The sequence below is a fragment of the Stegostoma tigrinum genome, chromosome 36 (genome assembly GCF_030684315.1).
Source record: "Stegostoma tigrinum isolate sSteTig4 chromosome 36, sSteTig4.hap1, whole genome shotgun sequence".
NCBI lineage: Eukaryota > Metazoa > Chordata > Chondrichthyes > Orectolobiformes > Stegostomatidae > Stegostoma > Stegostoma tigrinum.
In genome coordinates, this window is record NC_081389.1 from 19,078,930 (window position 1) to 19,106,392 (window position 27,463).

General features: G+C 41.9%; 1 protein-coding gene across 1 annotated transcript; it reads left to right on the top strand.

The window, feature by feature from the left end:
- Positions 1-1,077: 1,077 nt before the first annotated feature.
- Positions 1,078-24,637, top strand: fbxo22 (F-box protein 22). Its single transcript, XM_048520846.2, has 7 exons — positions 1,078-1,446; positions 3,010-3,151; positions 5,651-5,735; positions 6,862-6,975; positions 10,974-11,141; positions 19,047-19,212; positions 23,689-24,637. Exons 1-7 carry the CDS (start codon positions 1,337-1,339, stop codon positions 24,104-24,106), a joined length of 1,203 nt encoding a protein of 400 aa, XP_048376803.1. The 5' UTR covers positions 1,078-1,336; the 3' UTR covers positions 24,107-24,637.
- The last annotated feature ends 2,826 nt before the right edge of the window (positions 24,638-27,463 follow it).

Here is a 27,463-nt window from a genome sequence, read left to right on the forward strand (position 1 = left end):
GATCGGGGTTGGATGAAGAATGCAAAAGAAAACAAGACATGAAAGCAGTTTTCAACAAAGACAACCACTTCAAATTTATATAGAATTTCATAGGCCACTTGGGACGGCGGTTTTACAGACTAATGTGCTCCCTAGGACCCGACACTATGTGTCAGTTGATAAAATGTGAGGCTGGATGAACACAGCAGGCCAAGCAGCATCTCAGGAGCACAAAAGCTGACGTTTCGGGCCTAGACCCTTCATCAGAGAGGGGGATGGGGGGAGGGAACTGGAATAAATAGGGAGAGAGGGGGAGGCGGACCGAAGATGGAGAGCAAAGAAGATAGGTGGAGAGGGTGTAGGTGGGGAGGTAGGGAGGGGATAGGTCAGTCCAGGGAAGACGGACAGGTCAAGGAGGTGGGATGAGGTTAGTAGGTAGCTGGGGGTGCGGCTGGGGGTGGGAGGAAGGGATGGGTGAGAGGAAGAACCGGTTAGGGAGGCAGAGACAGGTTGGACTGGTTTTGGGATGCAGTGGGTGGGGGGGAAGAGCTGGGCTGGTTGTGTGGTGCAGTGGGGGGAGGGGATGAACTGGGCTGGTTTAGGGATGCAGTGGGGGAAGGGGAGATTTTGAAACTGGTGAAGTCCACATTGATACCATATGGCTGCAGGGTTCCCAGGCGGAATATGAGTTGCTGTTCCTGCAACCTCCCCTTCCCCCACTGCATCCCTAAACCAGCCCAGTTCATCCCCTCCCCCCACTGCACCACACAACCAGCCCAGCTCTTCCCCCCCACCCACTGCATCCCAAAACCAGTCCAACCTGTCTCTGCCTCCCTAACCGGTTCTTCCTCTCACCCATCCCTTCCTCCCACCCCCAGCCGCACCCCCAGCTACCTACTAACCTCATCCCACCTCCTTGACCTGTCCGTCTTCCCTGGACTGACCTATCCCCTCCCTACCTCCCCACCTACACCCTCTCCACCTATCTTCTTTGCTCTCCATCTTCGGTCCGCCTCCCCCTCTCTCCCTATTTATTCCAGTTCCCTCCCCCCATCCCCCTCTCTGATGAAGGGTCTAGGCCCGAAACGTCAGCTTTTGTGCTCCTGAGATGCTGCTTGGCCTGCTGTGTTCATCCAGCCTCACATTTTATCATCTTGGAATCTCCAGCATCTGCAGTTCCCATTATCTCTGATACTATGTGTCAGTTCCTTGGCCACGTCCGCCCCGCAGGAGAACTTCCGCCCCGCAAGTCTGCGTCGGCGCGTTCGTCCACGTGACCGGGCCCGTTGCGGCGCCTGCATCGGAAGCCGGGAGAAGAGGGCCGCGGTGTTGCTTTTGACTCTGCGGCTCAGCAGCGATGGATATCGCGCACTTAAGGAGCGGGAGCTCGGTACTTAGCAACGTGGCAGAGGTGGTGGAGCGCATCCTGACCTTTTTGCCAACAAAGTCTGTTCAGAGGAGTGCCAGGTAATCACAACAGCCCCTCCCCCACCATAGCAACCCCAACTCCTCGGATCGCCCCCCCTCAACGAAACCCCTGCCACACTAACTGCTCTATTCACCCACCCCCTCGTCAAATCCCCTTCCCCCCCTTAACCTCCCCCCCCTTAACCTCCCCCCCCCACCACCACCGTCACCCTCCCTGGTCACCCCCCGCCGTGTCACCCTCCCCGGCGCGCCCCCACCCCCCCGTGTCACCTCCTCCTGCCCCCCCTCCCCCTGACACCCCCTTGGCACAACAGAAGGTAAAACAAAATACCCTGTATGAAAATGTCAGAAAATGTTTTTTGTTGAACCACTCTCACCTTGCTAAGAATTTAACTGAAGTACAATTATATAATAGGTTTGAAACACTATTAATTGACTTGCACAGCAGCTCACACAGATTTGCATTGAGCCAGAATATATTTGAATTGAGCACAACATATGTGCATGTCAGACAACCTAACAATGACAGATTTTGTATGTAAGAAATTTCCAAATAATGTTAAGGACAAAAAATAGATCCACTGGAACTGTTTTCCATAATGAGATAGATAGACAGACAAATAGATAGGCTTTTTCAGTACCCATTCATGATTTTATTAATTATGATCCCAAGGAAACAAGTTAGATTAAAATTACATCCTCGTAGATTGCAATTTGTACACACCACCCCATATATGATCCCAAGGGAACTTGACAGGTTGAATGCTGAAAGGATGTTTCTGTTGTTGGAGAGGCTAGGATGATGGAAGATAACAAGATGTGGAGCTGGATGAACACAGCAGGCTAAGCAGCATCTTAGGAAGAGGAAAGCTGACGTTTCGGGCCTGGAAGAGAAGGGCCTAGGTCCGAAACGTCAGCTTTTGTGCTCCTAAGATGCTGCTTGGCCTGCTGTGTTTATCCAGCTTCACGCTTTGTTATCTCGGATTCTCCAGCATCTGCAGTTCCCATTATCTCTCATGCCACTTGCAATTGTTTTCTATTTAACCTATTTCTAGGATCATGGAGTCCTACAGTACAGAAACATGCCCTTCGGTCCAACTTATCCATTCAGGATAGGTGTAGGTTAAAGGTGAGAGGGGAAAGATTTGAAAAGGACTGGGGTTAACTTTTTCCTGCAGAGGATGGTGTGTGTATGGAATGAGATGCCAGAGGATGTGGTGGAGGCTGGTACAATTACAACTTATCAAAGGCATCTGGGTGGGTATATGAAATGGAAGGATGTGCACAGCATGACTCTCCCCATGCCACAAAAGGCCCTCCCCATCACTTGAATTCTTTTTTTATGCGCCTGTTTTTCTAATCAACACATTTCAGAGATGTTATTACACACTTACAGAGCAGGTGGGTCTTGAACCCGAGCCTCCTGGTCCAAGCATAGGGACACATCAACTGTGACATGAGTGAGCCCTCCTAGCAACTTGGAAAAACCTGGGAGTCTCACTCAGCAACTAGCCTCCTAAAATAATAAATCACTTGTCATCCTGAACTCCAAAGCAGAATCTGCCATATTGTGTTTTAACATTTTAATAAATAATATTTTAGGGTTTGCAGACTGTGGAGAGACTGTGCACGTAGGGTCATTCGGACACGCCAAAGGCTGTCATGGATCTCTACAAGAGGCCAATCTTACATTGATGATGATAGCCATCATTTCCTGGCGAAGAAAATGCTTGTTGACCTGGAGGTAACGTTCAGTAGGCCGAATGGCTTTCTCTGTTGCTGTTCTTACTTTATGATGTTTGCTGTAAATGATAGAAGTTTGATGGAGTGAAGTCAAAATGACATGAGAGGTGATCTAAAATGCCAATTCGCCAGCACAAATTTCTGAAGTTGCTGTAGTGACTTCATTTCAATAGTACATTACTCATTGTAAAGTGCTTTGGGACATTGTGTGGCTGTGTGCGTTGTGATAGGATTGTTTTATTTTATTAGCATCTCTTGAGTTTGGAACAAATGTAACACTACATTCGTCTGGTTTTTGTATTTCAAGTAAGATTTATAGCATTTCTTTCTGTATTTTGCTTTGAAGCATCTCAGGATGTTTTACCTGTATTTAAACTACCCAGGTTAGGATCAGTACAATGCTATTTAATACTTTACACCTGCTCAGTTTAAATACATCATGGTTCTTTTGCATTTACTCACCTTTGTTCCATCATCCTTCAACATCCTTACCCACAGATATTTCAGCCCCAACAAGGGACGAGGATCAAAGGAAGAGGAATATTTAATCCACTCACTAATCTACAGAAGTCAAGAGTCAATCAATTCCCTATCACAAAACTCTGCTCTCCATCTCCATTTCTTCCTTAAAATCTAAATACAAAAGCCTTTGTCAACCTTCTCTCTCTTTGGCTCAGTGTCTGACTTGTTTCCCATTAGCCTCAGTGAATGTCATGTGCCCTTCAGTATGGGAGGTGTTATATTTGCATTTATCATTAAATTTATTGTCATCACTTTGCTGTCATAATTTCCAAGTTGAGGGACGAATTTGGCAAAAAGGATTAACAGTGTCTTCAGTGAATCAGTTGTATTTTTGGAAAAATCTGACAGATAACTTTTTTCCCCTCATTAATGTTTGATCACATTCACCAAATTTATTGAGGTCAATTTTCCAAGTTAGCAGTGAGGTGAGGAGGGCGAAATGTAAATTTGATATTTTGGTTCTTAGTCCTAGTAATAGAACCACTGCCTTACAACACTTTCCTGCATGTGATTCTATATTTGTTGATGGGATGTGGGCATTGCTGGCAGAGCCATCATTTATTGCCTATCCATGACTGCCCTCAAGAAGGTTTTAGTGATCTGCCTTTTTTAAACTGTGACCCTCTTTCAAAGCCCTCACAATGCTGTTATGGATGGGTTTGACATAATGTCAGTGAAGAAACAGTGACATCTATTCCAAATCAGGATGGTATGTGGTTTGGAGGGCAACTTGCGGGTTTCCCCAGACATCTGCATCCCTTGTCCCATTGTGGTTACAAGTTTGTAGGGAGCCTCGGTAAGCTACTGCAATGCATCCAATAAATGGCACACCTTGTTGCCACCCAGTTGTCAGTGGTGAATAGGGCGCAATTCATACTGGCTACGTTGGAGAGCTAATGGCCTAGTAGTATTATCACTAGGCTCTTAATCCAGAAAACCAGATAATGTTGTGGGGCACTGGGTTGAAATCCCACTGTCAGTTGGTATAATTTGAATTTGATTTAAAAAAAACAAATTAAGGTTATGATGACTCTGAAACCATTGTCAATTGTTGGAAAAACTCATCTGGCTCACTAATGTACCTTAGGATAGTGTTGAACATTTTAAGTGTTGCTGCAGCTAACCAGGCTAGTGGAGAGCATTCATTGCACTTGCTTCATGCAGATGGTGGCAGTGAGGAGTCAGGATGTGAATTCTCCATTGAAGCATTCCCAGCCTCTTACCTGCTTTTGTAGCAGCAGTGCCTGGTCCAGTTCAGTTTCAACTGAACTTACCGTTCCTAACGGGTGCCATCCTCAGCGCAAAGAATGGGATTCATGTTCTTTTGTTATGGAACGATATATTCTGTGATTAAGATGTTGATGTATTTTAAAGCATTGCTTTAATACCTCCATAATCAGAGGCCAGTCAGAGTTTATTTAGTGTAGGGTGAAAAGGCTTACAGATTGCAAGGAGTTTATCAATTCTTGCTCAGAGACCATAAACAACATATTTTCAATGTAACTTTGTCATTTTGAAGAGTAATTAACACCCTCAATGAAAATCAGCAAACCCAGTTATCACCTTTACAATTTTTGGCCTTCCCCGTTTCAATTTCAGATTATCTCATATATGGCTGTCCATATACGGCAATGTCAGAAGGACCAGCTGTAAGCAATTGTGATTGAATTTTATTTGTTATTAGTTGAGCAAAATAGCTGGATGGCCTTGTGTGTCTGTTGTGTCCATGGTCTGAGTGACCCTTGACCCATTCTGACATTGCACTGCTTCACCCAAAACTGGCAAGATCTGAAATCCAGCACGTAACTTGTCCAGATGTTGTTGCTTTAAGAACGTTTTACCTGTACTTACTCTTCTAAAATAAAAGCATTTTTGCATTATTCTTTTGTCTTCTCACAGTGTTTGTAGACTGTTTCCTGTTAAATAGAGTGTTTCATTGATTCTCTGACTCTTTTTTCTCTCTCTTTCCCTTGATTAGGAAGTGTATATGCTGCCAGAGATGGTACTTTACATGGCTGGCACTGATACTTTCAGCACACAGAGTTCTAACAGGCGGAAGAAAGGTGAAATGCAGTACTTCGGATATAAATGTCTTTAAAATTATTTTTTGTATTTAAAATTTAAGTTATAAATAACACAGTTGTTTTAATTGAGTTAACAAATAATTTGTATTATGATCTGTGACTTGATCAGTTACCCAGATTTATTTTATTTTTAATTTGGGGTTCTCAGTTATGCTCCATGTGACTTTTCTGTCACCTTTTTCCATCTAATCCTATAACAGTTATTTCTATTCCTTTCTCCCTCATACTTAACAAGCTTCCCCTCAACACACTTGCTCTCTTTGCCTCAACTAGTCCTTATGCTGGTGAGTTTCAGATTTTCACCATCCTGGTTTTTAAAAACTAATGGCAATTCTTCTTTCAATGCAAAATCAGACATTGAGTGTGTCACTCCCTACTAACACCCATTTACTCATTCCAACATTTTAAAGCTGTGCTTCCTCACAATTTTATTCATGGAATGATAGTGCTGAATAACAATAAACAATCTCATGCTGAAGAGAAATCTCATTATCGCATTCTCTAAATTTGTACCTAATGAAAGTTGATAAATTAAACTTTGAAAATAGTTTCTTAAAATCTGTCTTCATACTTCCAAACCAAGTTGGGGTGGCTCAGTGGTTAGCAGTTTTGCCTCACAGTGTCAGGGACTTGGCTCCAATTCCAGCCTTGGGCAACTGTCTCTGTGTAGTTGCACATTCTCCCTGTGCCTGTGTGAGTTTCCTCTGGGTGCTCCGGTACGCTCCCGCAGTTCAAATATGTGCAATATTGATGGATTGACCATGGAGAATGCAGCGTTACAGGGATGGGTTAGGGAGTGGGTCTGGGTGGGATGCTTTTCAGGGGATCGATGTGGACTTGACAGCTGAATGGCCTGCTTCCACACTGCAGGGATTGTATAGTTCCAAGTATGTGGTTTTTAAGATTTATGGCAATTTCATGCTCTTGGCTCCTTTTACAGTTTATTTCTTCTCCCTGCTACCTTATACAGGTATAATGCCAAATAGTTTAGTTGTTATTTTCACTACCATTTGCCACTGTCTCCATTTATGTTCTGTATTTGTATGTATATATACATTAGACCTTAACTAATACTTTGCCATCTTTTTGACTTTGAATGTTACAGAGAGAAGGGATGGGTTGTCAAAGAGAAGCAAAGCGGCGGAAATGGCAGCAAAATTGGAAAATCTTTTGCCTTCGGAGTGCAAAACTTTGGGTGTCAGTTCCCCTGGAATTGTCTGTAAGTTGTCTGTATGTCCTGACATTCGTATGTTTGAACAAGGTGTAGTGGACTGGATTGAAACTTTGAAAAGATTCAGTGTTAGAATCTTTACGGGGGAAACTATATTAAAATTCCATCAGTATCATTCTTCTGTATGTGAGGGATCTGCTGTGATGTCAGTCACAGGTTGCAGGTTGTTACTACACTTGCATGTTTTGTCTGCATTAGGAGTGACCCTTTACATCTGGGAGCCACACTTTCGCAAAGATGAGAAGGCATATGGGCGCCGAAAAGATTTAAGATAGGTTCAGAAATGAGGTATTTCGGTTAAATTGAAGAAGCTGGGACTGATCTTAGAAGTTAGAGAGGAGACCTGGGGTCAACCAGTCTATGCTTCATTTTCCCCCGTGTAGAGGAGCCTACATTGTGAGCAACGAATACAGTAGACTAGATTGAATGAAGTGTGCAGGTAAAGTGCTGCTTCACCTAGAAGACGTGTTTGGGCCCTTAGATGCGGAGAGAGGAGGAGGTGAATGGGCAGATGTTACACTTTCTGCAGTTGCAGGGAAAGGTGCCACAGGGCTTTGGAAGGGTGTTGATAGTGAAGGAAGAGTCAACCAGGGTGTCCTGGAGTTAACGGTCCTTTTGGAAGGCTGACAAGGAATTGTTGCGGGGGGTGGGGTTTGGTGGTGGTGCAGAAATATATGTATGGTGGTGGAAACTGGAAGTGAAATTGATAAACTTTCCAATTCCGAACAAGAGAGGGAAGCACACCAATGATATCATTGTTACACTGAGGACAGAGTTGTGGGTGGGGGCTGGATTAGGATTGGAACAAAGAATGTTCCACGTGCCCCACAAAGAGACAGGCGTTGGTGGGGCCCATGCGGTACCCGTGACCACTTCTCCTTGACTCCCAGTAGCCCCACACAAGTCCACGGTACATCGCAGTGCTGCTGGCAGTAATTTTTGTCCTTGTTGACACCAATGCAGCTTGTCAGCATCCAGTCCTGGCCACTGCACATAACATCTTGCCAACCCCCTGGATGATCCTGGTGGAATTCAGCCAGTATCTGGCAGTGACCTTTACTCAGGAAAATCACTCTTGCTCCCTAGGTTCAAAAAGGTTTCATTCTTCATTGCGATGGCCCTTTAGTTTTCTCCTTAACCACCAGCCGCTTTAGTTTTACCAAGACACTATCTTTTAGTGTCTACAATCAGATATTGTCAGCAGTGGTGGGAAGGATGTCCAGAAAGTTTAAAATTGGAACAGACTGTTTCAGGGGAGTCAACACCGATGGTGTATGTCAATGACGGCCGACTCAAGGCGTCTTGTGGTACACATGTGGGAGCCAGAGAACCTTCAATTGCCTTCACTTTATCTTCCAACAGGTGTAACCAGTCTTGTCGACTCTGCAACCCAACTAGGCCACTTAGGGCACCAGGAATGCACGTTGCTCCCTTCGAATGTGTAAGCCCGCCTGGGAGAAACATTTAAACACTATGTCCAAGTGCCATTTATTAGACTTCCAGGTTATTAGCACGTTATTCAAATAAATAGTGACCTGGGTTAGGCCTTTTAAATGTTCTCCATTGTCCGCTGCAAAAGTGCGCAGGCCGATGATACTCCAAATGGCAGTCTTGTATATTAATACAAACCCTTATTTGATTTAATTGTGACATACTTCTGGGACCCCTCATCTAATCAGAATTGTAGGAACACGTGGCTCATTTCGAACTTTTTGAAGAACAGTGCCACACCCCTCCCGCAACACGCTAGTTTTGCGTACATGGCCTCTATGCATGGGTATTTATCCAGCCACAAGAAGCAGTTTACCGTTTGCTTAAAATCTCTGTAAAGGGGGACTGAGCCATCAGGCCTCACAATCTGTATGACTAGCGTTGCCTGTTCCACAAACTGTACTGGTTTGATGATTCCTTTGTTTTCTAGTCTCCTGATTTCTGCTTCTACTTTTGTCCATAAGGCAAATGGCACTGGGCAGGCTTGCAGAATCGCAGAATTGTTTCCTAGTCAACATGGGCTCTCACCAGCCTGCTTAGAGCCACTCCGTAGAGTGAGGAGACTCTCTGAATCTCCTGTTTATTATTTTTTGGTTTTTTTTGTTATCCCCACACTATGCTGTATAGCAGTAGTGCTTACCTTTCCCCCCACTACACCGGTTGTGTGTGTGTAAGTATAGGGACTCGGTGAAAACACCAATAATAATTTTATTCAATATTTTCAGCACCAGGAAAAACACCAATGTGGCCAGGGAATCAGTAACAATCTCCTGTTTATATATGTCAGCCAGCAGACTCTAATTGGGATTGTTAAACTAGGCAAATCAAGGATCTCATACTCAATGAGATCCACCTGGTGTTCATTCCAATCATTACAGTGTAGCTTTCAAAATGGGATTGGATGATTATCTGTAGAGATAAAAGTTTGCAGGTATATGGAGAAAGGACGAGGGAATGGGGCTAACTAAGTTGCTCTTGCAGAGTGCTGTTTTTGACAGGATGGGCTGAATGGCCTCCTATGCTGCAACCATTCTATGATCACAAGTCATGTGTGCCAAGAAAGCGAATGCCTTCTGGCTGTTTAGTTGTTGGAACAGCAAACAAACTAAATTTGATTCTGACCTCTGCCAACATGCTTGTGCATTCTTTTTAGCAGAAACTCCTAGTTTGCCCTTTAGCGATAGGACCCTTAGCTAATTTTTGTTTCCCAAGCATGCTTTGCAGAGCTGTATACCAAAATTCGCACCTTTTAGTGGGGAATGATGGTGCATGTTTTATCAAACCCATATTAGTTTCTTGTGTAAACTGTGTTGAAAGTTTTATAATCTGCACTAAAACCGCCTGCACGTTGGGAGTTTTGAAGACCTTGAGCCTGTCCAACCTGCTTGTTTTCCAAATGAATGTAAAATCCAGGACTTATTCAGGGTGATTAGACTTGGTATAAAAATACTTTTTGCATAATTTGAACATTTGACAATATTTACAGCTTTGTATTTTCATGGAAGGTATAGATTATCCAATCCATGCCTCAAGGAGAGAAAAGGTTTCAATAAATTGTTACCCTGTGATCATTAGTCGATTCTGATGCTCAGTAGATGGACTGTGTAATTGGAATGGAAATGTGGAACTGCACTCAGTTATGGTGGTTATAGCATACGATAGTTGGTTATCTGCCTTTTAAGCATGAGCACATTGTTTCAATGTACATCTCACCAGATCCTGATCTGTAAAAGAAAAGGAGTTAAGTTTTCAGTTGTGCCATCCAGTCTTTCATGGAGCAATTTCCCAAAAGTTAAATGGCTTAGCAACTCGATGCTGACAAGCTATCTTTGGATATTTTCCTTGAACTGGACTCCAACATGGTAATCTCCCTAACTTGGAAAATGAGGTCTTTTCCCTTGTGTTCTCTAATTTGAGGTGGAAAACTTGACATTCTGTTTATTTTATGCTGTTCAGTTTCACAGCCCAACTTAAACATAATCATCTTCAACATCTGTGTTTCAGATGAGCTGTCAAAGTGATGAACTAAATTGCTGACATTTACAGTAGGGATATGTTATTAGACAGTCGAATGTAATTGAACATTTTATGAAATTTCAGGCAAGTAAAAGCATTTTATGGAAATTGAAGTATTTTGAGGTGGCAAAGGGATTATACTAGTAATATTATTGAGCGTTCTGTACTTTGGATTAAATGTCAGTAATAATATTTTACAAGCAATTGTCCATTGTTTTGCCTGTGCTCAGTTGATGCACACATTTTTTGTGTGAAAAGTTGGCAGTAGAAATTTCAGAAACCCAGTGGCCAGAGCCTATATTTTCTATCATTGTTTATACACACAGTTTCCTTTCTAAATGTTTACAGAGGCAGTTTCAATGTTAAATATTGACCTAAAAGCATGACCAAAGGTTGATCTTTTCTCTAAAGAAAATACTTTATTCCCTCATATTTTGTAACTTTGAATTTATCACTTGGTTAATGATTTGTTTTTTCAGACACGCCTATGGGATGTGGCACACAGAGACCTCTTGAGATAGAAGATGGAATTGCAGGGTTTGCCCTGCTCTTGCCCAAAATTGATGGAGTGACAGTCAAATTCTTTCACCTGTCGAACAAAGATTTGAACAATAATGTGTTTGATCAAGAAAAACTGCAAGAAGCAGGCAAGTTTTCTTCCTGCTCTCCCCTCATCCATTGTTGGGATAAGTGTAACATTGAATTGGAAATATTGAGAGCTTATTAAATCTCTTGTGTACTGAGGGAATTGAGGTTTTATGGGCATCCGGTGAGAGAGTGAAGTTGAGATGGAAGATTGCCCATGATTGTATTGAATGGCAGAATGGGCATGAAGGGCTGTATGACCTATGTCTCCTCCTCTTTAATTACCATGAGGTAAAAGGAGATATTTTATGCTCCAAGGATGCTTTCTACAGTTGAAGCGCTATTAGCAAAGATCATGGCTTTTGTTCAAGTCAATAATTGAATAGTTAACAAGGATGTAAAACTTCTTAAAACAAAAAGTACTTAAGAATTTAGTTTTGGAAATCCTTACTAGTTAATAAAATAATTGACTAACTAAAAAGAATTATTTTCAATCAACCTGTCCAGACATGTTATGACACATCTCTGCGACAAGTGGAACTTGAAGTCAGATCTTCTGGCGCAGAGACACTGTTGCCTGGGGTTCTGAGTGCCGCCAGATCTGCTGATTTTGTTCGGCTTTCCCTGTGTTTGCTATGGATTTCTACACCGCAAGAGTCCCTGAGAACACTGTCTAATTTGACAATAATTGAATGTGCTGAATCCATTGAATTTCATTTATTGGTAAGGAGCTTTGACTGTTGTTTGGTATTTGGAAGTTACTTCAGTTTGTGGGCCAGAAACTTCAACTTTAGCGAGTACATCTGTATTGTCTTGTATCATGGTGGGTTAGCAGAAGGATAGTCTCATTGCTTGATTGGAGAATTCCAGTTGCAATGCACTTGCAAACATAAGAACAATAAAAAGATGCAGGTATAGATCACACAGTCCTTTGAGCCCATTCTATTTACTCAGATCGTGGCTAACCTTTCATCTCAGCTTTGCACTTAACGGATCCCCATAATTCCTCAATTCCCTTTAGCCAAGGAAAATGATCACTCCATTTTGAATTTAGTCAATGGCTGAGCAGCCATTTGTTTGAGACAACCGATGGAGTGAGAAGGTTTATCCCTATTGCAGGGCTTATCCCTGTATCCTTTGACTATGAAAACTCAGGATGTGAAATTTTTAAGCTTCATTTTTGGCAAAAGAAGCAGTGGGAGCCTGAAGGAAAGCGTTTTTTTAAACCCAGTGGATGGTTAGGATCTGGAATGCACTGCTTAAGAATGTGGTGGAACCAGCTCGCATCGAGACCTTCAAAGAGGAGTTGGGCTATTATCCAAAATTGGGGGGTGGAGGGAAATCATACTTGGGAAAGAAGTGGAGAATTGGGACTAGTTGAGTTGTTTTTATAGAGATGGGCTTAATGGTCTCACTCTGCTGTAACCATTCAGTTATTCACCTTTGTCAGTGAACTTTTCAAAAATTTTGTTATTTGTTTGCAAGGTTGATAAGAACATATTGCATCTCATTGTTCTAGCTACAAGATTTAAGATTCTTGTAAGTAAACTTGTAATTTAATGTTTGAACTGCTGTCACATTTTACTCACTGTATACTTGAGCTTAGTGTGTGTGCTTTACTTGCACAGTGGGTGGCTGGAAGGGAGAGAGACTATTGGAGTATTTAGGCTGCTTTGGATCCACTTTGACGGCGGCAAATCATCCATCATTGAAATGAGGCTTCTATTTCCTGCCAGCATGGCTTGTGAAGCTCTCCACAAGGAACATTCACAGCAAGGGTATTTCCAAATAAAGATGTTACAGTTTAAACACAGAAGGCATGTTATTGCTAAGAGCAAGAAATCCTGGAATGAAAGTTGGCTTGAGCAATGGATGTAAAGACTTAAAAGCCTTGTTGACTGTACATGTGATAGCGTGCAAGCAGATGTAAAATTTGACCATATCCAGTTGTATTCAGATTGACTACAATCCATATAGCACTGTAAAACAGAGGTAAAGCTAGTAATTCTAAATTAACTGACTAAGTATTATCTGTTAAATATCCACCTGGCAAAGGAAGAAGCAAGACCTGGTCTGTCTTTGCCACGGTTTGTTTATTCAGAATTCTCTGTACAGCATAAATGCAAACTGCTTTTCTATCCACACAGCAGCAACCTCCCAGCTGGAGTTGTGTTCTTTTGTTCTTAATCAGCAGGTTTGAATGTGTTTTGATATGCCTTCTGGGCATCATATCCTGAAGTGCAACACTCCTGCTGTGTCACAAGATCCCAGGAAAACTAGTGCTTATATATGCATCCTAAGTTATATGTGCTCAGTGGACCAGCATTTTCAGCATTAGCATTATCTTTTACTTAAATAAAATCCAAGATTGACCAGGACATACAGCTTGTTGCTGTACTTACCCCAGGTATTAGAACAAATACTCCTTTCAGATTTTCACTATGTGTTCTGTATTCCTTTTTGAACGAAGTTACAAAGCATTTCACTGGGCAATTGTGTCCAGAGATTGGATCAAAAGTGGGGAAACAGAGATGAGTTGCGGATCATTAGTGATCAGATGGCGTGGTGGTTGAGGCCAGTATGGTGTTATGTCCTGCTTCAGGATGTGATGCCACAGAGGTGTATCAAAGCACATCGAAACCACTGGATTAAAAATAAAAGAACCCAATTCCATCTGGGAGGATGCTGGCACGTGGCAGGAAAAGCACTTTGTACTTTTACTGTAATAAAAGACACATCCCTTTTGTGGGTTTCCAAGGCAGGGTCAAGGACTGCTTTGAGAGAAGGTGCTGTTTTAGGCCGACTCCAACCTGATAGCTGTATGTAACATTTCCAGTAAAAGATCACATTTGGAAGCACAGCTGTTGCTGACTTATGTGATTTAACTCTGAATATTGGAGCTCATTGTAACCTGCTTTTTGCCACTTAAAGAACACCTTTGGCTTGCATACGTATCGAGAAATCTAGATGCATCATTTTATATGGGGTAAAGTATAGAGGATTAGTTGACTAGGAAGCAAAGAGTGGGGATAAATGAGTTCTATTCTGGGTGGCAATCAGTGACTAGTGGTGTGCCTCAGAGATCAGTGTTGGGATCTCAATTATTTACAATTTTTATTGTAAATAATTTGGAGTTGGGGATCACACGTAGGGTGTTAAAGTTTGCAGATGACACAAAATGAGTGGCAGAGCAAAGTGTGCGGAGGACTGTGAAGCTTTGCAGAGGAACATAGATACATTGAGTGAGTGGGCAAAGGTCTGGCAGATGGAATGCAATGTAAATAAATGTGAAGTCATACATTTTGGTAGGAGTAACAGTAACAGGGATTATTACTTGAATGGTAAAAAGTTGCAGCATGCTGCTTTGCAAAGGGACCTGGGTGTCCTTGTCCATGAATCACAAAAGGTTAGTCTGCAGGTACAACAAGTAATTAGGAAGGCAAATGGAATTTTGTCCTTCGTTGCTAAAGGGATTGAGTTTAAAAGCAGAGAGGCTATGTTGCAGCTGGACAAGGTGCTGATGAGGCCACACCTGGAGTACTATGTGCAGTTTTGGTCTCCTTACTTGAGGAAAGATGTGCTGGCATTGGAGGCGGTGCAGAGGAGGTTCACGAGGTTGATTCCAGAGTTAAGGGGGTTGGTTTATGAGGAGAGACTGAGTAGATTGGGATTATATTCATTGGAATTTAGAAGATTGAGGAGGGATCTTATAGAAACATAGAACATTACAGCACAGTACAGGCCCTTTGGCCCTCGATGTTGTGCCGACTTGTCATACCGATCTCAAGCCCATCGAACCTACACTATTCCATGTACGTCCGTATGCTTGTCCAATGACGACTTAAATATACCTAAAGTTGGCGAATCTACTACCGTTGCAGGCAAAGCGTTCCATTCCCTTACTACTCTCTGAGTAAAGAAACTACCTCTGACATCTGTCCTATATCTTTCAACCCTCAATTTAAAGCTATGCCCCCTCGTGCTCGCCGTCACCATCCTAGGAAAAAGGCTCTCCCTATCCACCCTATCTAACCCTTTGATTATTTTATATGTTTCAATTAAGTCACCTCAACCTTCTTCTCTCTAATGAAAACAGCCTCAAGTCCCTCAGCCTTTCCTTGTAAGACCTTCCCTCCATACCACGCAACATCCTAGTAAATCTCTTCTGCACCCTTTCCAAAGCTTCCACATCCTTCTTAGATTGCGGTGACCAGAACTGTACACAATACTCCAAGTGTGGCCGCACCAGAGCTTTGTACAGCTTCACCATAACCTCTTGGTTCCGGAACTCGATCCCTCTATTAATAAAAGCTAAAACACTGTATGCTTTCTTAACAGCCCTGTCAACCTGGGTGACAACTTTCAAGGATCTGTGTACATGGACACCGAGATCTCTCTGCTCATCTACACTGCTAAGAATCTTACCATTAGCCCAGTACTTTGCCTTCCGGTTACTCCTACCAAAGTGCATCACTTCACACTTTTCTGCATTAAACTCCATTTGCCACCTCTCAGCCAAGTTCTGCAGCTTACCTATGTCTCTCTGCAACCTACAGCATCCTTCGTCACTATCCACGACTCCACTGACCTTAGTGTCGTCTGCAAATTTACTAACCCATCCTTCTACGCCCTCATCCAGGTCATTTATAAAAATGACAAACAGCAGTGGACCCAACACCGACCCTTGCGTTTCACCACTAGTAACTGGTCTCATATAAACAAATAAAATTGTGAAGGGAATAGATAAGATAGAAGTAGGGAGGATGTTCCCTCTGGCAGGTGAAGCTAGGACAAGAGGGCATAGCCTCAAGATTAGAGGGAGCAGATTTTGGTCTGAATTGAGAAGGAATATCTTCACCCAGAGGGTTGTTGATCCTTGCCCAGTGAAGTAGTTGATGCTACTTCAATAAACGTTTTTAAAGCTAAGGTTTTTTTTGAACAATAAAGGAATTAAGGGATACGGTGAGAACGCGGTAAGTGAATCTGAGTCCATGAAAAGGTCAGCCACGATCTTATTGAATGGCAGAGCAGGCTCGAAGGGCCAAACGGCCTGTTCCTGCTCCTTGTTCTTACGTTCTTATAGCAAGTTTGTTTAATAATTGACCGTCTTCCACATTCTTTTGCAAAGCGTAGTTACTCATAACCCTAAAGTAGCAATTACAACAAATCAACAATGATATCCCTGTTGCAAAAATTGTTCCTATGTCTGATTTCCATTCATAATATGTTTAAATGGATCTAACTGCATTTGTGTCTCAGAGAATGATAGCCAGTAGTATGCAAATACAGAGCAAAATTTCATAAAGACTCTGTATAATAAGTGCTGGTGGTTGAGCATGTAGCCCATTTACTGGATTTTGACAGACTTAATGTGGAAAACTCCAATTTATTAGCAAGCTCTTTTGCTTTGCCTTCCAGACATTACACAGACTGACTCATGACCTTATGGAGTCTACATTTTTGATTCCTGCCTAGTTGGCAGGTTTAAGGCACCTTGCATTTTGCTGTCTTAACTGCTGTTAAATGTATTAAGTGGAGTATTTGGACAGTTTTAAATTAATCCCTACGGCCTGTTTTATCAATGTTGTATCTATCCCACAACTGATTTGACAGTCTAGATTTGTAATATAATGTAATCAAGTATTTTGACAACAAGGTCAAACTGCTTTTCCAATTCTCTTGGGTTACTGTGTAGCAGGAGACTGTTTGGCCCATTTACTCTCCAAATAAGCATATCAGTTAATTCCAAACCCAGTAAACTATCATGTTCTTCCTTTCCAGATAACTGTCTAATTCCCTTTTAAGTGCTTCGGTCTCCAGTGCACACTCAGTGCCTTCCAGATCTTAACCACTTGCTACAGGAACTCAGTTTTCTTCATGTCACTCTTGCTTCTTTTGTGGTTACTTTATATCTTTCTCATTTCTGATTCTTTCAGTACTGCGAACAGCTTCTACTTGTTCACTTGTCTTGACCGTGATTATGAATATCTTCTAGGGCTTCTTTTCTCTCGGGAACATTGTCCTAACCTCACCAATCTATCTTCATAACTGAGGTTCCACATCTTTGGAAATATTCTTGTTGATCCTTTTGCACCCTTTCCTATGCCTTCTCATCCTCCTGAAAGCCCAATCTGGACACAGTAACTTACTGAGGTCCAACTAATATTTAAGACAAGTTCAACATAACTCCTTTTCTCTTGGATCTTTTACCTTCATTAATTATTCTCTCGACCTGTCCTGCCACATTCAAAGACCTATGTATATGCATCCAGATCAGGCAGCAATGCTCTCTCTAAGCTTCTGTCTTTTTAAAAATTTATTCGTTTTGTAGGGTGTGGGCATCGCTGGCTGGTCAGCATTTATTGCCCATCTCTAGTTGCCCTTAAGAAGGTGCTGGTGAGCTGTCTTCTTGAACTGCAGCATTTCACCTGCTGTAGGTTGACCCACAGTGCCACTAGGGAGGGAATTCCAGGCTTTTGACCAGCGACAGTGAAGGAATTGTGGTATATTTCCAAGTCAGGATGGTGAGTGGCTTGGAGGGGAACTTGCAGGGGTTAGTGTTCCCATATATCTGCTGCGCTTGTCCTTTTAGATAAAAGTAGTCGTGAGTTTGGAAGGTGATATCCTTGGTGAATTTCTGCAGTGCATCTTGTAATGATACACGCAGCTGCTACTCAGTGTCAATGATGGACAGCTAGGTATTAGTGCCTTGCTTATGTGAAGGAGAGAAAACATACCATCTTAGGTCTTTGGGAAATATGTTGTTGCTTTATGTCAGTGAATTACTTTTTATTTTTGTTTGTAGGTTGGTGGTGTGGGGATGTTGCAATTTTTATCCTCCTCCGTAACTGGAGTTTTGAGGAAGAGTCACTGGACCTGAAACATTAACTTTGATTTCTCTCCACAGATGTTGCCAGACCTGCTGAGCTTTTCCAGCAACTTCAGTTTTTGTTTCTGATTTCCAACATCCACAGTTCTTTTGGTTTTTGTAGATTTGAAATATTGAGTTGACAGCAGTGGGAGCTTGCAGGGGTTAGTGTTCCCATATATCTGCTGCGCTTGTCCTAGAGCAGATCAGCCATGATGTATTTCCAAGCTAGGTTACTGTGACGTTAGGTGATGGTGTGCTTTTGATTTTGCTACGCTTGTTCTTTTGCGTGGTAACATTAGAAGGATTTGGAGATGTCCTGTTTTTTCGGTGGAGGAGTTGTTTTATAGGCAGAGATGAATGCCATTTGGAATTCCAAGTTGCATAGCTTCTTAACATTTCACAGTTTTCTCTTTCTTTTTAAAAGCTATTTGGTATCTGATCTGTCACCACTGGATGGTGCTACGTTAAAGCTTTGTGTTGTGTTGCTCGGTGCCTAAACTGAGAATTATTGCATAGGATCCACAGTGAAACTCTGGAAAAGATTCAATCAACATTAGAGCTCATTTCAGTGTAGTCGTCCATTACCATGCTTTCCACTAGAAAAGTTCAGGGACTGGAATGAATACAGTGATATTGCTCTGTGATTGATTTTGGTGGGATTTTGATTAATTAGAAAATTTGTCAAAATTGACTCCTATGAAGGTTGTTGACTGTGTCCTGTACAGGGCTTCGTCACATCTTTTAAAGCCTTTTCACAAATGATGAATAGCTGTGAAGTGCATTCATGGTTACATAGACACATTTGGCAGCCAGTTGAAATTGTATCCATAAAGGATAAGAAAGTGGAACCCCTATTGTTGTATATTAGTGAAAATGAAACAAAAAGGACGTATATGCTAATATTGTCTTCAGACTGCATGTATATGAGCCATTACTAGCATCTTTTCATTTGATATACAAAGATAATGAGTTCCCTGTTGGAAATAATTCTAGATTTGCCTTTATTCGTATGCCTGTAAGAAAATCTGTCCCAGATCAGGGTACATTGAGAAAGCGTAGGCACAGCTTTATTATTCTTTTTTTCTTCCTCTCTCAGGCCTTCAGGATAACCCTGATTTGCGTGTCGTCTTCCTATTTGGATACAACACCTTTAAACCTGCAGCTGCCGACTTCATTCAGCGTCTCACAAAATCGTTCAATGTGAGCAGCACTGTTGTTATTGGGGGCCACATTGACCAAGTGGTTTCGCCCAGTTCTGAAAGGTACGTGCCTGTATGAATGAGTCTTTATGTGAACATATACCTTGTTAACACTGGGGAGAAATGCTCCTGTGCTTTCTTCACGCAATTAATTCATTTCACGACACTGAATGATTTATCTGTCCATCAAGCTGATTCCCTGCAGTATAATTAAGCTCTACTCTATCACATTGCCGTGTAACTGCATGCTCCCAGATTGCAGTAAAATTTGCAAATCAGCTCCCCCGAAGGCCCAGGGGTAAGTGCACGCAGACCACGGAAGTCTCAGATTTGTTCCATGTTCTGTGCTGAACTAGTTGTTCTTGAGGAGGAAGGTTACTCGTTGTCTCCAGCAGAATCAGAGGTAATGTTGCCCAGGATTCCTGCATTTTTTTCATGAACGATTGTTGGAAGTGCTTTTCTAAGGGAAATGCTGAGAAAGCAGTTAACAAGACACACAAAATCCTTGACTTCATTATTAGAAGTGTGAAGTATAAAAGCAAAGAAGTTATTGTGAGTCTTTATAAACAATTGATGAGTTCTGAACTAAAGTATTGTATCCAATTTGGGCACCACAATTGAGGAAGGATATGAGAGAGTTAGAAAGGGTGCAGAAATGATTTGCAAGAATTATTCCAGGGATGAGGGCCTTCAGTTACATGGATTTGTTGGAGAAGCTGGAGTTGTTCTAATTAAAAAAGGGAAGGTTGAGATGAAATTGAAAAAGGCAAGCTCAAAATTCTTCCAAAGTTAGCAGAGAGTAGATAGGGAGAAACTACCTATTGATGGTAGGGTTCAGACCCAGAGGTTAAAGATTTATAGCAGTTGGCAAAAGGATCTAAGGTGACGTGAGGGGAAAGCTGTTCACAATTGATTACAAGCGGAAACACACTGCCGGAAGTATTGGAGCCTGATTCTTTCACAATTTTCAAAAGAAATTGGGAAAATGCCTGAAATCAAGAAACTTGCAGGAAATGGGATTTGTATAAATTGTTATTGCAGAGAGCTGGAATGGCCTCAATGGCCCAAATGATGCCCTATTCTACAACCATTTTACATGTGATGACTAACTGGGCAGCGTGTACCATGGAAAGTCAATTAGCGAATTAATTGAACAGAGAGAGTTGGGATAAGGGGGAAATTTACAGGATGACAGGCAGTAGCAATTAGAATTCCAAAGGAAACAGAGCTGGAGCCATAATCATTTACAAGACATATGAATAACTTGTACGAGGAAAGTGAATGTCGGATAGCCACGTTTGTGATATTGCAAAAGTAGACACAAAACAACTGATGAAAGCAACAAAAAAACTCTACTCAAGGAGACAGGTGGACAAAAACTTGGCAGATGGAATATCCGGCACGGTGGCTCAGTGGTGGGGCGGCACGGTGGCTCAGTGGTGGGGTGGCACGGTGGGTCAATTGTGGGGTGGCACGGTGGCTCAGTGATTAGCACTGCAGCCTCACAGCACCAGGGACCTGGGTTCGATTCCCACCTTGGGCGATTGTCTGTGTGGAGTTTGCACATTCTCTCAGTGTCTGCATGGGTTTCGTCCGAGTTCTCCGGTTTCCTCCCACAGTCCAAAGATGTGCAGACTAGGTGAATTGGCCATGCTAGAATCACCCGTAGTGTTCAGCGGTGTGTGGGTTATAGGGGGATAGGTCTGGGTGGGATGGTCTAAGGGGCGGTGTGGACTTGTTGGGCCGAAGGGCCTGTTTCCACACTGTAGGGAACCTAAACCTAATCTAATCTAACTGAGGTGGTTTAGCAGGAATATAAGAAATTTCAGGTCCTTAGCCTCTGCAGTAAGTGAAATACATTGTTTTAAAAAATAAGTAAACTGAGACAGATGTCATACAAGATGTGCTGATTAAGAACTTCCCTATATCACTATCCAAGTCATTCAATTGAAACAATGTTTGCGAGTGACTAAACTATGAGAATTTGATCAGATATCTATGTTCCCCTTTCAGCCCTCAATGATTTGATATTGCAGTCTTACAACCTTGACAATCTCGTGAAGTTAAAAGATGGATTAGTGCAGAAGTACCAAATATATTGGAAAACAACCCATATTTATTGGTGCAAAAGCAAAATATTCTGCGGATGCTGGAAATCCAAACAAAAACAAAAGCTTTTTGGTATACAGGGCAGATAGTTGGCATCACTCCAGAGAGAAGCACAGTTAACATTTCACATTGATTAGCTTCCAGAATTTGTATATACATTTTTCTCTATCTTTTATCACGTAGTTCAAATGCCCTGTGATGCTTTGACAATAGCTGAAGTAGGACAGGGCTGTTGCACGTAGGTAAAAGTGGAAGGCATTCTGCGTCAGCAACGCCTCATCAAGGTAAGACAGTCTTAGAGTCATACAGCACGAAAACAGACTCTTTCGACTAATCAGAACATGCCAACCATAATCCCAAACTAAACTAGTCCCATCTGCCTGCTCCTGGCCCATATCCCTCCAAACTTATCCAACTGTTTTTTAAATGCTGTAAATTCCACGTTCACCACTCCCTGAGGAAGTTGATCCCACACACAAACCACCCTCTCTGTAAAAAATTTACTCCTCATGTCTTTTTTAAATGTCTCCAGTCACCTTTAAAAATGTGCCCCCTAGTCTTGGAATCCCCCATCCTAGGGAAAAGATATCTGCCATTAACCCTATTGTACCCCTAGTGATTTTTTTAAACCTCTGTATGGTCACCTCTCAACTTTCCATGTTCAAGTGAAATAAGTCCCAGCCTCTCCAGCCTTCCTTTATTACTCAAACCTTCCAAACATGGCAACATGCTGGTAAGTCCATTCTGACACTCTCCAGATTAATAATATCCTTCCTACAACTCTTGCCTCTGGTGACTTTTTATTCTGCAGGAGGAGCAGCTGAGAGAACCCCGTAGTGTTTCTTAAAACAGACAAGGGTGCTCCTACTGCCTGTCACATCCAAAGCTTAATGTATGCAATGTGCTGGCATTGACCCTGGTATTTCTTTAATGTCCAAGCTGAGTGAAAAATTTTCCACGTGTATACAGAAACAATCCTTGTAAGTAGATACAGCGGAGAATTCAATATTGGAATGATTGCTTTGACACAGTTGATGGAAATTGGCTGAATTGTTTCAGTGCATTTGTGTGATTGACTGTTCCTGTCAGTCAGAATGAATGTGCTTACTTCCTGTGTTCTCTTGATTAAAGTGATAATCTGCCCTTGTCTACTCACTAGTAAATCGTCAGCATTAAAAAAAGACTTCACTGTGTTTTGAACTTGCATCTTAGAGGAGGAAAGCCCTAATGGCATTCGTTTCAGTACAAATCGCTTTCCTATCCAATCCTTATCATTTCAAAAGGTATGTTCTTCATTTCCTGTGGGTAGTGCCATCATCATTTTTTGTATCGATTGCCAGTTAGAGCGTAAAGTGAGTCAATGCTGTAAGGACAAAGAACTCCCAGGTGATGAAACAAATTGCAGAATACAGTACCGAGTAGCACCTAGTCAAAGATATGAAGGATCAAGGAGAGGTAAAACTTGGACGATAAATTACAGACTCAACAATAAGTAGCGAAGTGTATTTGTCTTCCTAATTAGAAATCCACTACTAGAATTGCCTTAGAACTTCCACATTTCAGAGCCATATGTTCGAGTGATTTTGTTCACCGGTTGTTAATCATTGGAGAGTCATGCTCTTGGTTTATTTTAGTTTCTGGCCCACCTGGGCTCAGCTGTAAATGTTTTTTTCAATCCAATTTACAAATTCTACAGAATTAACACCCACAGAGAGAAGGAAAGCATTTAATTATAATTCAGTCCTCTTACCTGTCCATTATTGAGGTGACTAAATTAAACAAGTAACTTAAAACGTAAAATGGATCTTAAAGTTGTTTTCTGCCACCTGGTTTGTTCTTGTGATTTTTACGCTCATTGAAGTGAGAGATGTTTAGCAGAATAAGATGTTAAACTTTAGGATTAAGTGATTACTGTCAAGTTAGGTGTAATTTAGATTCATATAATCCTCGCTATTTTCCCCAAACATTGGGTCATAATCCTAACCTTTAAAGAGTCCTACTTGTTCCACTAGTGGGCTTTATCCAGTCAGGATGGTTTTACACTGCTGTCCAATTTATGAAGATATTACGATCTTGTTTAAAGTTAGACTTTTGCAGCTTACAGAGAAGATATTTTCATCCCTTAATTCTGGTGTGATTCCAACTCTGATCTCGGAGGTGAGAGACACCCAACATAATTTATAACAGTCCGCTGCTTGCACATTATTTCTGTAAATGTGCCATTTCCTGTGAGCTTTGGAAACAAAGTTATGTATAAGCTGAATAGAGTTATTTTACATTATTGTGCTTTAAGGACCGAATATCCATTCTGTTCTATTCCATTGAAACTGCAGAAAACTTTTCCTGTTGCCTATGACCGCGCAGTCTCTCACAGCCGATGTTTTACTTTCATTTCTTCCCTCTCACCGCCACCACCCCAAACCTTTCTAGTATTGACATACGGCACATGTACGGCTTTGTTGGCTTGTCATTAAGTGGAAAATCAATCCAGGCAGCATCTATTCTCCTGGACGAGGATGTAGAGACGCCCAAGAGCGCTGAAGCGGCAATGCAGCGTCTCAAAGCGGCCAACATACCCGAGGTCAACACAGTGGGATTCATGTTTGCGTGCATCGGGCGGGGTCAGAACTATTACTCCAGCAAGGAAAACGTGGAAGCAGACGCCTTCAGGAAGCAGTTTCCCAGCGTTCCATTATTCGGTTTCTTTGGAAACGGAGAAATTGGCTGTGATCGCATTGTGACTGAAAACTTCTCTCTGAGGGAGTGTAGCAACTCTTCAGATTGTGATGAGTTGCTTCATGGATACACTACAGTGATTGCGCTTGTCCATCTGGGACCTGTAAAATAAAAACCAGAAAATCTTTTCAAGAGGCTCGAACATTGGTCCCATGGTATGCAACGATGCATAGCTGTTGTGAGATTGTCTTTGTCATTTTGAAGATATTTGCACAAAGTTGTTCTACTGGACCAAGCAAATTTGCAGAGTGGGTACAAATAATTCGGACTCTAATGGCACAGTATAGGGTCAAGTCACATCTGCTGTAGAGGTGTGTCAACATTTTTGAATGGGAGGGGTCTGATTAAAAATAAACAGGCTCATGTTTGAGCTAAGTGATCTACTGAAACAATTCTCTTATGTCCCAATAGAACAGGAGGTAAAACTAAGCTTTTGGATGTTGTCAGTTTAATTGATTCATAGTTTTTGACATGGTTCTGATTTTGCTCTTCATTACACTGGAATGCAGAACTAATCATGAATAAACAAACAATATTTTTGGTGATCCTTCCCATGTAATTTTTAAAACTTGTGATTTTTTGTGACTTAAGGGAAAATCTCAAACTTTCTGAACCATTCCAATAAATCTGCTGGTTGAATCTCTGTTGTGATTATTGTTAATGCTTTGGTAAAGAGTAATAATGGTGAAAACGGGAATGCAGGAAACATGCACATATCAACAAACAGATTTGTAAAGAAAAGAGACACCTGCATCTGTAAAGCACCTTTCACAAACTCAGGCCATCTAGAAATTTTGAAAAGATTTGTAGCTCAGGTTGAGGTTCTGGATGTGAGTTTGCTCGCTGAGCTGGAAGGTTAGTTTTCAGATGTTGCATCACCATTTTAGGTAACATCATCAGTGAGCCTCCGACGAAGCACTGGTGTTATGTCCCGCTTTCTATTTATCTGGTTAGGTTTCCTTGGGTTGGTGATGTCATCACCAGCCCAAGGAAACCTAAACAGATAAATAGAAAGCGGGACATAACACCAGCGCTTCGTCGGAGGCTCACTGATGATGTTACCTAGAATGGTGACGAAACGTCTGAAAACTAACCTTCCAGCTCAGCAAGCAAACTCACATCCATCCAGAAATGTTTAATAGCCAACAAGATACATTTGCAGTGTAGTCAGTGTTGGACACATGATAATAGTCATGCAATTTGCTCCAATTATGTTGTCTGGGGGTTAAACATTGGCTGTGGTACAAGGGAAACTACTCTTTGAATGCTATTATGGGATCTTTTGTATCTACCTGAGAGGCACGTGTTGTCTCAGCTGTAACATCTTTGAGGAAAGATGACAGTGTAGGCAGCATTGTGCTCGAGTGACAACCTCGATTTTATGCTCTACTCTCTGCAGTGAAGCTTGAACCCATGTCTTTCTGACTTAGAAGTTGGAGTGCTACACGTTGAATAGGATAGAGAAAAAGGCTTTTGGTGCACTTACCTTTATTGGTCAGTGCCTTGAGTGTAGGAGTTGGGAGGTCATGTTACAGCTGTACAGAACATTGGTTAGGCCACTTTTGGAATACTACATGCATGGCCTCCCTGCTATAGGAAGGATGTGGTGAAACTTGAAGGGGTTCAGAAAAGATTTACTCGGGTGTTGCCAGGGTTTAAGTGTTTGTTATATAGCGAGAGGTTGAATAGGTAGGGGCTATTTTTCCTGGAGCATCAGAGGCTGAGGGGTGACCTTTTATAGAAGTTTATAAAATCATGAGGGGCTTGGATAGAGTGAATAGCTAAAGTCTTTTCCCCAGGGTGGGGGAGTCCAAAACTAGACAGCATAGTTTAAGGTAAGAGGAGAGAGGTTTAAAAGAGATCTAAGGGGTGACTTTTTCATGCAGAAGGTGGTGTGTGTATGAGAGAGGAAGTGGTGGAGTCTGGTACAATTACAACATTTAAAAGGCATCTGGATGGGTATATGGATAGGAAGGGTTTAGAGGGATATGGGCCAAATGTTGGCAAATGGGACTGGATTAATTTAGGATATCTGGTCAGCATAGACGAGTTGAACTGAAGGTTCTGTTTCCATGCTGTGCAATTCTATGACTGTACGACTGTACTGACACTATCTCAATTTAAATTCTGGAAAATGCCCAGTATATTTAGCCCTTCCCTGGAATGGGTCTAGAATAGTGTTTTTGAGTTCTTTCTGAGCTGTCATTGGTGAAGTAAATAAACAAAGTGACTAATGTAGGCAGAATCAAACAAAACGTAACCTATCAAGTGTGAGTTATTGCCCCTACAGCGCCTCTCTCCAAACACTGATCGAGGTCTGGCAATGAGGACGGGTTCTGTAGAAGGAGACCAAGTGGGATCAGGAGGAAGAACAACTGCAGTGGAACTTACAAACAGTCAAGTCATATAACCCGGAGCTGGGAAATTTATCATTTTTTAAAAAAATCTGTAATGACTGTCTTTTTTTAAAAAATGAAAATGTACAAACATCCTTCCCCATTCTACCTGCCCCCTCCAAGCTGAAAATTTTAAATGAACTAAATTCTTCCAGCCTTTTATGGTTGTGTAGCTGGACACTCTCGGGGGGACAGAAAAAATGCTTTAGCAATGTTACGGGAATCCCTGAGAAGTTTGAACATTCCCACAGTCTCCTGTCAGTTCCTGTGTTACAACTGACCAAAAATGAGGGCTGTTCTTTCATGGAATTTGGGAATCACTGGCAAGGGCGATGTTTATTATTTATCAGTAATTGTCCTTGAACTGGGTGGTTTACTTAAATGTTTAAGAGGGCAGTTAAGAATCAGCCACGTTCCTGATTCTGAAATTCCACGTAGGAAAGGATGACATTTTTTTCCTTCTGAATGCCATTAGTGAATCACATGGGTTTTTACAACAATTGGATAATTGTGTGGTCATTATTGCAGATCAGCTTTTAATTTCAGATTTAATAATTGACTAGATTCCACCAGTTACCATTATTGGGACTTATTCCCAAAGTGTCAGCCTGGCCCTCTGGATTAATACTCAAGAGTCATACAACATGGAAACACCATCTAATCCAATTTGACCAGGTTGACCAAGTTCCCAAACTAAACTCGTCCCATTTACTGTGTTTGGCCCATGTCCCTCTAAATCTTTCCTATTCACATACCTGTCCAAATGTTTTTTAAATGTTGTGATTGTACCTGCATGTACCAGTTACTCGGGCAGTTCATTCTTCATACTAACCACCCCCTGTGTGAAAATGTTGCTGCTCTGGTCTCTCTCAAATCTTTCTCCTCTCAAGTGACTTTACATACACTACCTTCTCAGGAGCAAATTTGAGGTGTCAGGGAGAGCACACAGACCTCTAAGCTCCCTATATGTCCAATCCTTTAAATGCTACCTGTCCTGTAAGTAACAAAGACTGCCAATCTTCCACACAATTTACCAGTTGACTGTGTCCACTGAAACTGAAATGGAGGCAAAT

Bases quoted from the DNA above. Each gene is read 5' to 3' on its own strand.
- fbxo22 (XM_048520846.2), top strand. From the start codon at position 1,337: ATGGATATCGCGCACTTAAGGAGCGGGAGCTCGGTACTTAGCAACGTG. The intron at 1,447-3,009 runs GTAATCACAACA...ATAATATTTTAG, and splicing joins TCTGTTCAGAGGAGTGCCAG to GGTTTGCAGACTGTGGAGAG. The intron at 5,736-6,861 runs GTGAAATGCAGT...TGAATGTTACAG, and splicing joins TTCTAACAGGCGGAAGAAAG to AGAGAAGGGATGGGTTGTCA.